General features: G+C 51.5%; 1 protein-coding gene across 1 annotated transcript; it reads left to right on the forward strand.

Moving 5' to 3' along the window:
• Positions 1–10,304: 10,304 nt before the first annotated feature.
• LOC308043769 (olfactory receptor 14A16-like) lies at positions 10,305–11,856 on the forward strand (the record flags this gene model as incomplete). The annotated part of the gene is made up of 1 exon (XM_080350057.1): positions 10,305–11,856. The coding sequence occupies one exon, from the start codon at positions 10,305–10,307 to the stop codon at positions 11,244–11,246; it is 942 nt and encodes a 313-aa protein (XP_080206183.1). The 3' UTR covers positions 11,247–11,856.
• Between the last annotated feature and the right edge of the window lie 2,442 nt (positions 11,857–14,298).

Raw genomic sequence — 14,298 nt, forward strand, 5'->3', positions numbered from 1 at the left:
GGGAGTCAACCACAGGGGAGGAGCTTCCATGGCATGTTGTGATCTCCTTCTTCCTCAGTCACCTGCAGTGATGGGAGGGGGTGAGGTAATGACACAGGACACATACAAAGGTGTTCGTTCCCACAGCTAGAAATGGAACATGGGTGACCTTTTTGCTGAGACCTAGCAGGTTTTCAGGCAAATGAATATTCATTACTTGTCCATGTAACACCACCAAGGCACAAAAAGCTTTTGGAAAGCCTCTGAGATTATCTTGAGTGCAATCACACATGAATAACTTATTAAAACGTGAGTTTTTATTCCCTCAAGCAGACAGTGACAATTTACCTCTGGGACAGCCCAAGGCTCATAACCAGGATCCAGCTGAGAAGCTCCATCAGCTCTGCCAATGCCATGGCCTGGAGTCATCACAGATCAGAGAGGTTTCCACCCGCACAGAGCAATACTCCTGCATTTCGGGTAAAAGAGGACATAAAGAAGAGAGAAAAAACAAAACAAAACACAGCACAACATATTTAGGACAACAATGCCCATATATTGCAGAGAAATAGCCCTATTTAGGGAGAAAATTGGAAAAATGACTAAATATTCCAAATATTTGGGGGCTAAATTGGCCAATACAGGCAAAAGATTCTGAGTATTTGGGCAAAAAGTGGCCAAAAGAGGCAAAAACATCCACATTTAGGAGCAAAACTGCTGGCAAAGGTGAAAATATCCCATATTTGGGAACACAGCGCCTCCATTAGGGGAAAAAATGGGCAAAAGCACCTGAGTATATCAGGTAAAAAGAGCCAGAAAAAACCAAAGCACCACTAGATTTGGATCAAAACTGGCCAAAAAGGGGTATAACATCCCCAGATTTGGGGTGAAATTGGACCAAAAAGTCAAAGTATGCCCAGATTTGGGTAAAAAATGGCCAAAAGTGGCCCAAACACCCCCAGATTTGGGTAGAAACTGGACCGCAAAGCCAAAGAACTCCCAGATCTAGGCAGAAACGACCCCAAAGGGCAGAAATGTGCCCAGATTGAGCTCAAAAGTGGCCCAAAGGGCCAAAGCAATCCCAGCTTTGATTTGAAACGGGCCCAAAGGCTCAAAGCGTGCCCTGGGATGGGGCCGTGTGGCACGGGGCTGGGGGGCAGGGAGGGCCCCGCAGGGACTCAGTGCTGGTTTCTGCCCCTGTGCCACCACTCTCAGACCCCGCTTGCCCACAACTTGCCCCTGAAGCAGCCGCAGCCCCTCTCCCCTCCCTGCGGGGCGTCTGCCCCCTGCCCACACCCTGGTGCTGCCTGGCTCGCCCTGCCCGGCCCAGCCCGGCTGCTCTCCCGGCCCCAGCCCCAGCCCTGGCCCCACTGCTGCCCTGCTGAGCTGCTCGGGGCTGGGTGCTGCCCCTGCCCGCCCACCTGCTCCCTGCGCTCGGCTGGAGCAGCCTGGGCCTCCCGGGCTGGCAGGGACACCAGCAGGAGGAGGAGGGTGAGGACCATGGCCCCCACGCTCGCACCGTGATGCTGCTGCTGCTGCTGCCGAGACACAGCACAGCACGTCACCGTGGGGCTGTGACCTCATAGTCACATTGGAATCACCACATCTGCACACGACTGCATGGCCCTGTTCTACACGAGCATGGGAGGAACAGGAGTGGAGAAGGGTGAACCTATTTTGGGAGGCAGCGCTGCCTATGGGAGTGCACAGGCTCTCACTTCTTGCTTCCCAGAAATCAATCAATCAATCAATCAAACAATCAATGCCAAAAGCTCCATATTAAGAGTAAATTAGAATAAAAAAAAAAAAGCCAACTTCAAGGGTCTTTCCTTGTAACTGTTTCTGTCAGGCAGCTCTCTAGGAAGAAACGAGCTTTACCTGCTAGTTTTACCACAGCTTCAATGCCTTTAAAGCCACCACTTCTTACCTCTGCTGCTCCCACACAGCCTCACAGCCCAGCAAAATCATAGTGCAGGCAGAAACCTTCACCATACAAAGAGGGTGAGTCAGGAATACGTTACTCTCAAAAAACAGACACTGTCAACCACGCTTGCTCTTGCTTACCAAATTCAGACAGTGTTAGAAAACAACAACAAGGAAGCGAGATTCTTATTTTATAGACTCCATTATACTGACCATTCAACATCAAGTCCAACCAGAGTCTGAACCTCTGAATAAGAAATATCATCTTAACATTTCTAGGAAAATGAAGGGCTTTGAAGTGGCAACACCATAAAATGTTCATAAAAGCACCGCCATGCAAGTCCACACCCCTGATCACAGACCACCTGCCCTGGTGCCTAAGGCAGTGATGTTCTCAGCTGATTCACAGTCACTGACATCTGGAAAACAGCACAAAGTCTCATGTTTTTTAGTGCCAAACATGTAGTTTGGAACTGAAACAGGCAAGAAAACCATCTACAATCAGTCTGGTTTCATTCAAGGCCATCAGGACAAGTTGAGTTCACATTCACCAGGAACCACAGCAGGTCCCACCCGTCCCTGCAGACCCCAACACCGCTCCTGCGCAGGGTCCCGAGGAGCAGGAAGCACAGAACAAGAAACCTCCCTTCCAAAGAAGGCCCACAGCCGCTCTTCCAACAAGCTGCATAAGCAGCAGCTGAGAATAACCTCTGCTGTAGGTGCCCCCGGCTCTGCCGTCTGCACAAGGAGACCAGCTCCTAAATGATTCCCAGCCCTACAGACACAGATCTGCCCCAGGGCAGGGATGAGGAAACACCAGAGTGCACGGACACCTGGTCATTCAGTTGAAGCTGCTGGGGAGAAGGACAGAGGACTAGAGAGAGACAAATGAGACAAGAGAGAAGACAGAGGAGCCCAGAGAGAAAGAAACACACAGGGAAAAGGATGGAGAGATGGAGAGATCAAGGCAAAAAGGGACAAGAGGCCGTGATGAGACAGGGAGGAAGAAACAGCAGCGCTGAGGAGCAGGACAGAGGGATGGGGAGGGGGGAGGAGGAGAAACAGGAAGGGGGTAGAGAAAGACAGGGAGGGGGATGTACAGATGGAGAGACAAAAAGAAAGGCAGGGAACAGAACAAAGGGACTGAGAAACAAAGCAAAGTTCAGGTCAAAATGAAGAGACTGGAAAGGGCAAACATGCAGCAATGAGCTGGAGGAAGAGGAAAAGAGGGCTGAGGGGCAGGAAAGAGCAAGAGAAGACAAAGAAAAGGCAGAGTCAGCTGGACAGGGAAGATACAGCGAGAGAGGATGGGGCCGGGAACAGGCAAGGAAGACAGAAAGACAAACAGGACAGAAAGACATCAAGAAGGAAAAGGGGCAGTAATCTGGACAGAGATGGAGAAAGAAGCAGCAGGGAAAGGGCAGACAGGCAGAAAGACAGAGAGGGAGCAGGAGAGAGAAAGAACAATAAGGCTGTCCAGGGGGGATTGTCACACACATGCTGTCCAGGGGGGTTTGTGACACACACGCTGTCCAATGGGGTTTGTGACAACACGCTGTCCAATGGGGTTTGGGACACACACACTGTCCAGGGGCATTTGTGACATACACGGTGTCCAGGGGAGTTTGTGACACCACACTCTCCAATGGAATTTGTGATACACACCCTGTCCAAAGGGGTTTGTGACACGCACCCTGTCCAGGGGCGTTTGTGACACAAACGGTGTCCAGGGGTGTTTCTGAGACACACCCTGTCCAATGGGGTTTCTGACACACACACTGTTTAGGAGGGTTTGTGACACACGCTGTCCAATGGGGTTTGTGACACAAACACTGTCCATCGAGTTCTATGACACATACACTGTCCAAAGGGCTTTGTGACACACACGCTGTTCAATTGTGGTTGTGACACACATACTGCCCAATGGGGTTTGTGACACACACAGTGTCCAATGGGGTTTGTCACACACACAATCTCCAATAGGGTTTGTGACACACACACTGTCCAGGGATGTTTGTAACACACACGCTGTCCAAGGGCGTTTGTGACAGACACACTGTCAAGGGGGGTTTGTGACACAAACCCTGTCCAATCAGGTTTGTGACACACACACTCTCCAATGGGGTTTGTGACACACACCCTGTCTAGGGGCGTTTGTGACATACATGTTGCCCAGGGGTGTTTGTGACCCGCACCCTGTCCAATGTCATTTGTGACACATAGGCTGGCCAATTGGGTTTTTGACACACACACTCTGCAATGGGATTTGTGACACTCACCCTGTCCAGGGGAGTTTGTGACACAAATGGTGTCCAGGGGTGTTTGTGACACACACACTGTCCTGGGGGGTTTGTGACACACACACTGTCCTGGGGGGTTTGTGACACACACGCTGTCCATTGGGGCTTGTGACACACACCATGTCCAGGGGCGTTTGTGACACTAATGGTGTCCAGGGGTGTTTGTGACACACACCCTGTCCAGGGGCGTTTGTGACATACATGTTGCCCAGGGGTATTTGTGACCCACACCCTGTCCAATGGCGTTTGTGACACATAGGCTGGCCAATGGGGTTTGTGACACACACACTCTGCAATGGGATTTGTGACACTCACCCTGTCCAGGGGAGTTTGTGACACAAATGGTGTCCAGGGGTGTTTGTGACACACATATTGTCCTGGGGGGTTTGTGACACACACACTGTCCATTGGGGCTTGTGACACACACCATGTCCAGGGGCGTTTGTGACACTAATGGTGTCCAGGGGTGTTTGTGACACACATCCTGTCCAGGAGGGTTTGTGACACACACCCTGTCCAATGGGATTTGTGACACACATGCTGTCCAATGGGGTTTCTGATATACGAGCTGTCCAGGGGTGATTGCGACACACGCCCTTTCCAGGGGCGTTTCTGACACACACACTCTCCAATGGGATTTGTGATACACACACTGTCCAGGGTTGTTTGTGACAAACACACTGTCCAAGCGCTTTTGTGACACACACACTGTCCAGGTGGGTTTGTGACACACACCCTCTCCAGGGGTGCTTTTGACACAAATGGTGTCCAGGGGTGTTTGTGACACACACACTGTCCAGTTGTGTTTGATACACACACTGTCCAATGGTGTTTGTGACACACACCCTGTCCAATGCGGTTTGCGAGACACACATTGTCCAATGGGATTTGTGACACACACACTGTGCAATGGGGTTTGTGACACACGTTGTCCAATGGGGTTTGTGACCCTCATCAGGTACAATAGGGTTTGTGACTCAGACACAGTCCAATGGGGTTTGCAACAGAATACACTGTCTTATGGTGTTTGTGACACACACACCGTCCAGTGGGGTTTGACACACACACGCTGTCTAGGGGGTTTGTGACACACACACACACTGCAATGGGGTTTGTGACACACACGCTGTCCAATGGGGTTTGTGACACACGCACTGTCCGATGGGGATTTTGATACACACGCTCTCCAATGGGGGTTTGTGACTCTCCTGGTTTTGTTAAAAACAAGTTTCTCTTTCAGTGCATTTTGCTTGTCAGCTAAAGCCTTCATATTAACTGCATTTTCCTGGAGAACCAGACACATGTTTTGGTAAACCTAGCAATGGAATGCAAAGTTATTGATAAGCATGGATGGACATCTCACGAGAGGGGCGACGAGAAACCAGTGGCCGAGAAACTGACCAACTGTGTATAACATTCCATTCACGTGAATACTTCATGTAAAATGGGAGATCACGAGGATCTCATCCCTTTTTCTGTTTTCTCTATGGCCGACATTAGGAGAGGACCTTGCTAGTCGTTCCTGCGAACTGAGGCCTAGTGACAGACTGAATCCAGCTCTGGTTGGCTGTGGAGTCTAATCCAGGACTTTGGGTGCCGGCTCTGCAGTTGCTGAGACTTTCAAGATTGGTTTTGTATATTTTGTATTATTTTCTCTATTCTTATTAGTAGCATTAGTAAAACATCTTTAATTTTTTCCAACTCTCTTCTCTCTGTTCTTCTTTTCCTCCCAATCGCCTCTCCTTAGTGGAAGGGGGGAGAGGGAGGGGCAAAAGGGGGAAGTGAGGGGAAGAGGGGGTTAACTATATATCTGCCAGGGTTTGATTGTCACCCCACAATCTTAACTCTCGACACTGGTCAAGTGCCTCGTCTCCATTTCTATAAAGATGGATTTGTGTCTGGCTGATGTGCAGACTCTGTGCATGGATGCTGACACCTGTTGAGCAACCTGCTCTGAAAGGGTTAACAACATGGGCTGTTCTTTCTGGAGAGGCATTAAGACAGCAAAAAAATAAGATCTTGGCTCAAGGTAAAAGAAAAAGGATGGAAAAGATGTGGTCAGGACTGTTCGGGGGCACTTGTAAAGCAGCCCTGCACCTCATGTGAATTAATCCTGTGGTCTGGAATAACCTGAGACTTCTCCCTAATTTGAAAACATGAAGGGGAAGGAAGGACAGCGTCATTCAGGCTCAAAGGAACCTGAGGAGGTGTCTTGACCAACCTCCTGCTCACAGCAGGGTCAGACCAGATTGCTCAGGGCTTTATCCAAACACATCTTGGTCACTTACTGGGACAGAGTGGGTGCGCACTCCTGAGAAACAGCTTCCAGTGCTAGACTGTCCTCAGGACTGGAAAGTTTCTCCCTTTCTACAGCACCTTTCCAAACACAACCATACAAATTGCTTTTTACCCATCTACTTACACACTGACACAGACCAGAATATCCCACCTTGGACACAATAAATTACAGAGGGTGACACTGAATGCCTTGCTGACTGCCAGGTAACAGACCGCCCCTGCTCTCCACACATCCACAACCCTTTCCTTTCCTCACAGAAACGAAAGAGGATGGACAGGCACAACCTGCCCTGGGTAAATCCCGTCACCCAGAAATGGAGTCCCAGTGAACATGCTCTGGGGCACAGCCCTTAGTTCCCCTGCTCACCCCTGGGCCATTTTGAAAAGTGCACACACTGTGTGAGAGCTGCCAGCGCTCAGGGAGTCCCCCCAGTCTCCATGAGCTTTCCAAGATGGCAGAGAGTGGCCTCACTGTGACATGGTCCTGCTGTCCCCGCTCCTGGGATGCTGCCCCTGCTGACCCATAGACTGGAGAGGATTGTGTTAGTTCCAGTGACCCTGACTTGATCCCCATCCACTGCTGCTTGTTCTGCAGATTCCTGTCTCAAGTCACAGAGGCCTGGGACACATGGCTGGTGAAGATGGAGGACAAGAGGACACAGGGATTCTCACCTCTTTCTCTTATTGAATTCATCAGTAGCTACAAAGTGTCTTTGTCTTTTAAGTGTTCCTGCAGTAGGAACAGCTCATTATGGGCCCTTGAATTGCCTTACAGGTCTGGACTGAGTTCTGATCTGGACTGTTGCTGTGCTTGGAGGCTGCTGTCCTTGCAGACCAGATGAACTCCCTCCTGCCACCCTGCCTGGCAGTTCATTCCATCCGTGTCACAGCTCTGTCTGCAGCACTGACAGCTCCAGCTCCCCAGTCAGGTCCCTGGCTGAGGACATGGCCTCACATCTGGGCTGAACCACCCCAGCTGTGGCACCAGCCCAGCTCTGACCTGCACAAGAAACCTGGTACCAAGTGTCCAAGAGCCCATGTGTGCAAAGGCTTTGCTGCAGAGCACAGACATGACATGGCCAAAGACTGATGAATATCTCTCTAGACCTAGGAGTGTAAAACCAGAACAAAATGCCTAAGTTCATTCAACTCAAGATACTCCTCTCCTAGCCTGGAGTGATTAGATGCTTTGCTGTAACATTCCTGGTGTCCTGTCTAATGATGGGAAAAGATGATTCTCATACCAATTCATTTTTTAAAATGAAAAATAAAATGCTGGAAAGAAGTGTCTCTGAAAAGGAGAGAGAATCAACATCACTGATTACTTCAACTTCAAAGTTGTGCCCCTGGAGCCCCAGGGACACCTGGAGGAGCGCAGAGGGGACAGAGAAAGGGACATCATGGGCTGCTCCTGTGCTGCTGAGCTGGGCTGGGCTCCTGGGACACAGGGAGCTCATGGCAGCGGCAACGCTGCACAGAGACAGCTCTGCCCAGGAGCAGCTCCTCTGCACATGCAGCAGGGCTGAGGGCTCTGCCTGCAGCACCGAGGGCACACGAGACAGGCACAGAGAGGGAAACGCAGTCTGGGCTGGGAGGATGCTGAGAGGTCACTGGAAATGAAATCCTCTCACATATGAAGCCTGTGGCTGCAGGGCATTGAATCTGCAAATCTTGGTAGGATCTCAGAAAGCTGTCACATTGCAGAGCCTGCGAGAGATGTAAGTACAGCTCTCAGAAGTTCTCTGATCAGAGGGGAGGATGTGCTACAGAGCAGGGGTTGCCTTCTGCATTGTCAGTGACAAGACATGAATGCTGCGTTCTCCCCAGGGTGGCTGTGGGGTGTAAATGTCAATGTGCAGGCAGGGTTGCCCAGGGCTGTCCTGCAGAGCAGGGTCCCTGCACCCCAGGGCTGTGCCGGGCAGGGACTCTGCCGCCTGCCAGGGTCAGCGCTCAGCCTGCTTGGGAGATCCCAGCAACACTGAGGGGAGAAGCTGTGCTGGAAAGAGCAAACCCTATTAGCAGTAAAGTTACTTCTGCTGTGGAGAGGGTGCTGTGTGGGTCAGGGCTGCTCACACATCCAGATGACAGCCAGGATTTTTCCAAGGGGTTACCTCAAGGAGAAGATCATTGCAAGGATTACCAGACAGATAAGAATCTTTCCTGAGATTGTCTCTTCAGTTTCCTCTCCCAAGGGGTGGGGGGTGTAGGAAAGGATAAAATGAAACTGAGCTCTCATGCTGAAAAAAGTCACTGAGACTCCTGAACTGCAACTGTGAGTGATCAGTACATCTGCCAGAAGGCTCATGACATCCCTTCACCACCCCGCTGCCTGTGCACAGCACCTGCATCACCTTGGCTGGACCCGTCAGCCTTAGTCTGACCTGTCCTGTTTTCCAGCCTGCAAACAGGAAGGTGCCCCCAGGCAGTGCCTGTGAACAGGCAGGATCTGTAGGGCCAGGAGGAGGGCACAGAGGGTGGGATGGTCTGTGAGCACTGACAGGGAACAGACATGGACAGGGAAACACCTCCCAGGGGGAGAATCTCCAGGCAGCAGGGAAATGATCAGAAATGAGAGGAAATCAAACCCGGAATGGTTATGGGAGGGAGAAGAGAGAAAAGTCCCTGTGACCCCCTGCAGTGCAGATCCCTCCTGTGAGCAGCCCCCTGGCCTCCTCTCCCACCCAGCAAAGCCTCTGCCCTCAGGGCAGGGGGCTCCAAGACATGAAGCAGCTCCTGTGCAGCCAGAGCTCCAGTTCCTCTGCAGAGCACAGGGGCTGAGAGCAGCTGCCCGGCACTGTTGGTGTCTGGGAGGTGGCTGCACAGCTGGGGAAGGGGGACGCTGCCTGAGTGCCCGGCTGCCTCTGCCCTGGCCTCTCTCACACCCACCCTCACCGCATTTTCCTTCTTGCTCCCCTGCTCTGGGTCACTGCTATTGGGATCTTGTTCTTGCTGTCAGGCTCTCTGGGGATGGCAGTTTCAGCTGCAGAGTCACAGCCTGATCTTGTGGGTCCTTTCCTGCAGGTGTGTCCATGGGCACACGTGTCCCAGCTTTGCTCTGACCTGTGGGCTGTGGGCAATGCAGTCTGTGGGGCTGGGGAATGAGCTGTGTGTGTCTTAGACTAAACGTTGGGTGCTTAGACCTTAGGAAAGGGTGAGACTTGTCATGGTCTGAGGTGGGTCCCTCTGCTCTTAGCAGTGCCTGGTGGCTTTTCAGGGTAACATGGGAGTGTGATCAGCCCCCATCTCAGAAAGGTGCCAGCCCATGGCAGCTGGAGCAGGACAGAGGGACAGAGCAGCTGCCCTCACTCTGCACTGACCCACAGGCATCCTCTGGTCTCACAGGACTCGCTCTGTTCTCCCTGAGTGCAGCAGAAATGCTGAGGGTTTCTGACACCCAACAACACTCTGCAGTGAATATAGGGGGATAAGTATAAAAACCTGTAATTCCTAAACTGCCTTCACCTTCTCTGTTCCCTATCACTGGGAAAGCAAATGTTGACAGCCCTTCTGTGTTAGCAGAACCAGGACAGTCCCCACCGTTCCCTGGCCCCGCTTCTGCAGACCTGGGCTGACTTATCGACGGCCCATGGGCAGAGCCCTGCTCTTAGTTGCACATTTTCCAGCCCCAAGCAGGGCTGCAGCCACAGTCCTGAAAAAGGTACTCCTAGAAAAACACAAGAGTGTCTGTGTGTGACAGGGGAGGGTTTGTGGGAGTTGGTTTGATTTTTGTCAGAGAACTCTGCCCTGGATCCTCACTGTCTTTTTTTTTTTCTCATGACAGCGCCCCGTGCTCAGGAAAAGCAAATGTCCAACAGCAGCTCCATCACCCAGTTCCTCCTCCTGCCGTTCACACACACACGGGAGCTGCAGCTCTTGCACTTCTGTCTCTTCCTGAGCATCTACCTGGCTCCCCTCCTGGGCAACGGCCTCATCATCACCACCACAGCCTGGGACCAGCACCTCCACACCCCCATGTACTTCTTCCTGCTCAACCTCGCCCTCCTAGACCTGGGCGCCATCTCCACCATTGTCCCGAAGTCCATCGTCAACTCTCTGTGGGATACAAGGGTCATTTCCTATGCAGGATGTGCTACACAACTCTTTCTGTTTGTCTTTTTAGCTTCAGCAGAGTTTTACCTTCTCACCATCATGTCGTACGACCGCTACGTTGCCATCTGCAAACCCCTGCACTACGGGACCCTCCTGGGCAGCAGAGCTTGTGTCCACATGGCAGCAGCTGCCTGGGCCACTGGGTTTCTCACTGCTCTGCTGCACACGGCCAATACATTTTCACTGCCCCTGTGCAAGAGCAATGCCCTAGGCCAGTTCTTCTGTGAAATCCCCCAGATCCTCAAGCTCTCCTGCTCACACTCCTACCTCAGGGAAATTTGGCTTCTTGTGGTCACTGTCTCTTTAGCATTTGTGTGTTTTGTGTTCATTGTGGTGTCCTATGTGCAGATCTTGAGGGCTGTGCTGAGGATCCCCTCTGAGCAGGGACGACACAAAGCCTTTTCCACCTGCCTCCCTCACCTGGCCGTGGTCTCCCTGTTCATCAGCACTGTCATGTTTGCCTACCTGAAACCCTCATCCATCTCCTCCCAATGGCTGGACCTGGTGGTGTCAGTTCTGTACTCGGTGGTGCCTCCAGCAGTGAACCCCCTCATCTACAGCATGAGGAACCAGGAGCTGAAGGAGTCTATAAGGAAAGTGATTACTGTTTACTTTTCAAAAGCAGTAATGAAATGACCTCCTGCTTCTGCATGTCACTTGTAATATAACGCATTACTAGTTCAACATGAGTTCTGTAAGTTTTTTATTTTTTTTTCTTTGGTTTTAGGTGTTCTTTGTTGTATTAATGCTACCCACAAGCAAAATTATTTTTCATCTTATATCTTTGTCCGTATCTACGTGTCTGGTGTGACCCGTTGTCTTTTTCTAAATAAAGAGCTGTACTCTCTGTGTGTATAAATGAAATAAAGGACCCCGCACTGACTTGTTTGCCCAGAATCCTCTCTCTGGGATCTCTGGGGCTGCAGGAGCCATGTCTGTGTGCTGAGGGGGAGTGAGCAGGAGCCACCCTGAGCTGAGTCTTCCTCCCACCCTGCCCAGCATGAGCCTGCAGACTCACCCCATGGCCCTGGGCACCACAGCCTACTTGCTCTGCAGAGCAGCACCGCCAGGTCAGAGCTATGTGGAGCATGGGAAGTGGGGCAGGAACAGCTGGCCAGGTCAGCATAGATCAGCTGTCTTGGGAAAGGGCTCTGTGGGGATATGGGATGTTCCAGGAGCAGAGTGGGGCACTGTATGTGTGCAGGAAAGACATGGAAAGAGAAACCCTTTGCTGCAGGTGGCAGCTCGGGGCAGGTGGCCCTGGCAGTGTGGCCGCAGGACCTTCTTGAGGATCCCCTAGGCCAAATCCTCATGCTGTCCTGGGGAGCCAGTCTGGACCTGGGTCTGCAAGCTGCCTGTGCTGGAGACACACTCAGCTTGCTGGCTGGATGAACATTCTCACTGTCCTTCATTCTCACTGGTCCCCACTGCTGTGGGACCAGTTCCAGTTCCAGTGTGGCTGCTCTGTGGGCTCAGGTGGGGAGAGGGCAGGGGGTGGCACAATTCAGAAGGGGGTGGGAGGGCTGAACTGGCAAATGCCCCAGAGAAGAAAATACCAGTGAAGGGCTGAAGTGTGTGAGTGTGCAGGGCTGGCACACAGCAGGGTCCTCTCCCAGCCAGGCCTCCTGGGAGAGCCCTGAAGCACCAGCAGAGCAGGGGCTGCTGTGTGCCCATGTTCATGGGACAACCTGGGGAAACTGGCCCAGCACAGTCACCACAGACCAGCCCCTCAAAACCACCATTTCCTGCACTGGCCCTTCACCCCAGCTGAGAGAGGTTGTTCATCCCTCAACACAAGGACACTGAATGAGTAGGTCAGAAGTCAATGTTTCCACTGTATGGATAAGATATGAGCATGCATATCATGGACATAAGATTAACCCAACTCAGTAAAAACACTATCAGCTATTCCTGCATGTTCCATGAAGACCTGAATACAGAACTAGAATGTGCTGCCTTGAACTGAGGTCCCCATGTCCATTCCACATGACGTGGGACATGAGGATGGCCATACTTAGGAATCTGGAGCAGCTGGATCGTTGGGCTGAGGCCTATTGTCTGAGGTTTAACAAGGCCAAGTGCTGGGTCCTGCACTTTGGTCACAACAACTCTATGAACGCTACAGGCTCAGGGAAGAGTGTCTAGAAAGCTGCCTGGTGGAAAGGGATCTGTGGGTATTGACTGACAGTGGCTGAACAGGAGCCAATGTGTTCCCAGGTGGCCAAAATGATCAACAGCTTCCTGGCTTGTATCAGGAATAGTGTGGCCAGCAGGACTAGAGAAGTGATTGTGCTGCTGTACTCAGCACTGGTGAGGCCGCACCTTGAATGCTGAGTTCAGTTTTGGGCCCCTCATCTCAAGAAGGACATTGAGGTACAAGAGAGAGTGCAGAGGAGGTGACAAAGCTGCTGAGGGGCTGGAGCACAAGTGTGATGAGGAGCGGTTGAGGGAACTGGGGCTGTTCAGCCTGGAGAACGGGAGGCTGGGGGAAGCCTTATCACTGTCTACAACTGTCTGAAAGGAGGTTGAACATGGAGGGGGTAGGTCTCTTCTCCCAATTAGCAAGTGATAGGACAAGAGGAAATTGCCCCAGTGAGATTCACCTCAGTTGCTCTGTGATTCTGGATTGTGTTTTCAAAATGACAGTGCAACCAAGGAGGTCCTGGCATCCGTCAAACCCATCTTCAAGAAAGGCAGGAAGGAGAATGGGGCTATCACAGGCTGCTCAGCTTGTCTCTGTCCCTGGGAAGGTGATGGGACAAGTCCTCCTGCAGCCATCTGCAGGCACTTGAAGGACAAGAAAGAGACTTGTGAACCAAAATGGGCGGGGGAAAGACAGGCGTGTTGTGTATATGAAATTGTGCCAGGCCTCGGACATGGTCTCCAGTGGTGTCCTTATAGACAGATTGATGCTGTTTGGGCTGAAGAAGTGGATGCTTGGTGGGAAGTTCACTGAAACATCAAGCCCAAATATCATCTGCGATGCAGTGTCCTGTGTGCAGTTAGTGTGTCATCCCCCAGTGACCAGCATTTGGGCCAAAACTGCTGAAGGTCTTTATTCTCCCTCCTGTGCTTTGATGGAGATGATGCAAAGCTGAGCGAAGACCTTGAAGAACCTCACCTGGTCACCAGCTCTGGGAAGGAGAGTGAAGCAAGAAGATGTTCAGGGCTCTCTTCAAACCTGACTGACTCTATGATTCAACGAATCTTTCCCCTGGACACATTTTTGAATACAGAATATCTGCAGAAAGGAAAAGAAAAAAAAAAAAGAGGCAGAATAGGAGATAGAAATGATGTCAACATAAAAAAAACAGCCACTGCAAAGAAAGTTTCTCCACTCAAACATTTAGAGGGAAATACATTTGTTTAATTTGATACAACAAGCACACTATTATCTGGTCAGGCCCTGGGCTATGGGGAGGAGGATGGATGGGTTCGGTATTATGGGGTCAGCTGAGTCTCAGACACTCATAATCCAGGTGGAATCATGTGGCTGTGAAGGGGACAGTGGGGTCAGTTCTGTGTCTGGAGGTGACAGCCCAGCAGCAGGGACACGGCTGGGAAAGAACCTCTGCCCAAGGGCCCACAGGTCTTACCCAGGAAGAGAGACGGGTTGTCATGTCCATCCCACCTGAGAACATGATGGGACATCGGCAGGGACATGGTTGTGTCTGTCAGAGAAGCTGAA

Source organism: Nesoenas mayeri, assembly GCF_963082525.1.
Source record: "Nesoenas mayeri genome assembly, chromosome: 9".
NCBI lineage: Eukaryota > Metazoa > Chordata > Aves > Columbiformes > Columbidae > Nesoenas > Nesoenas mayeri.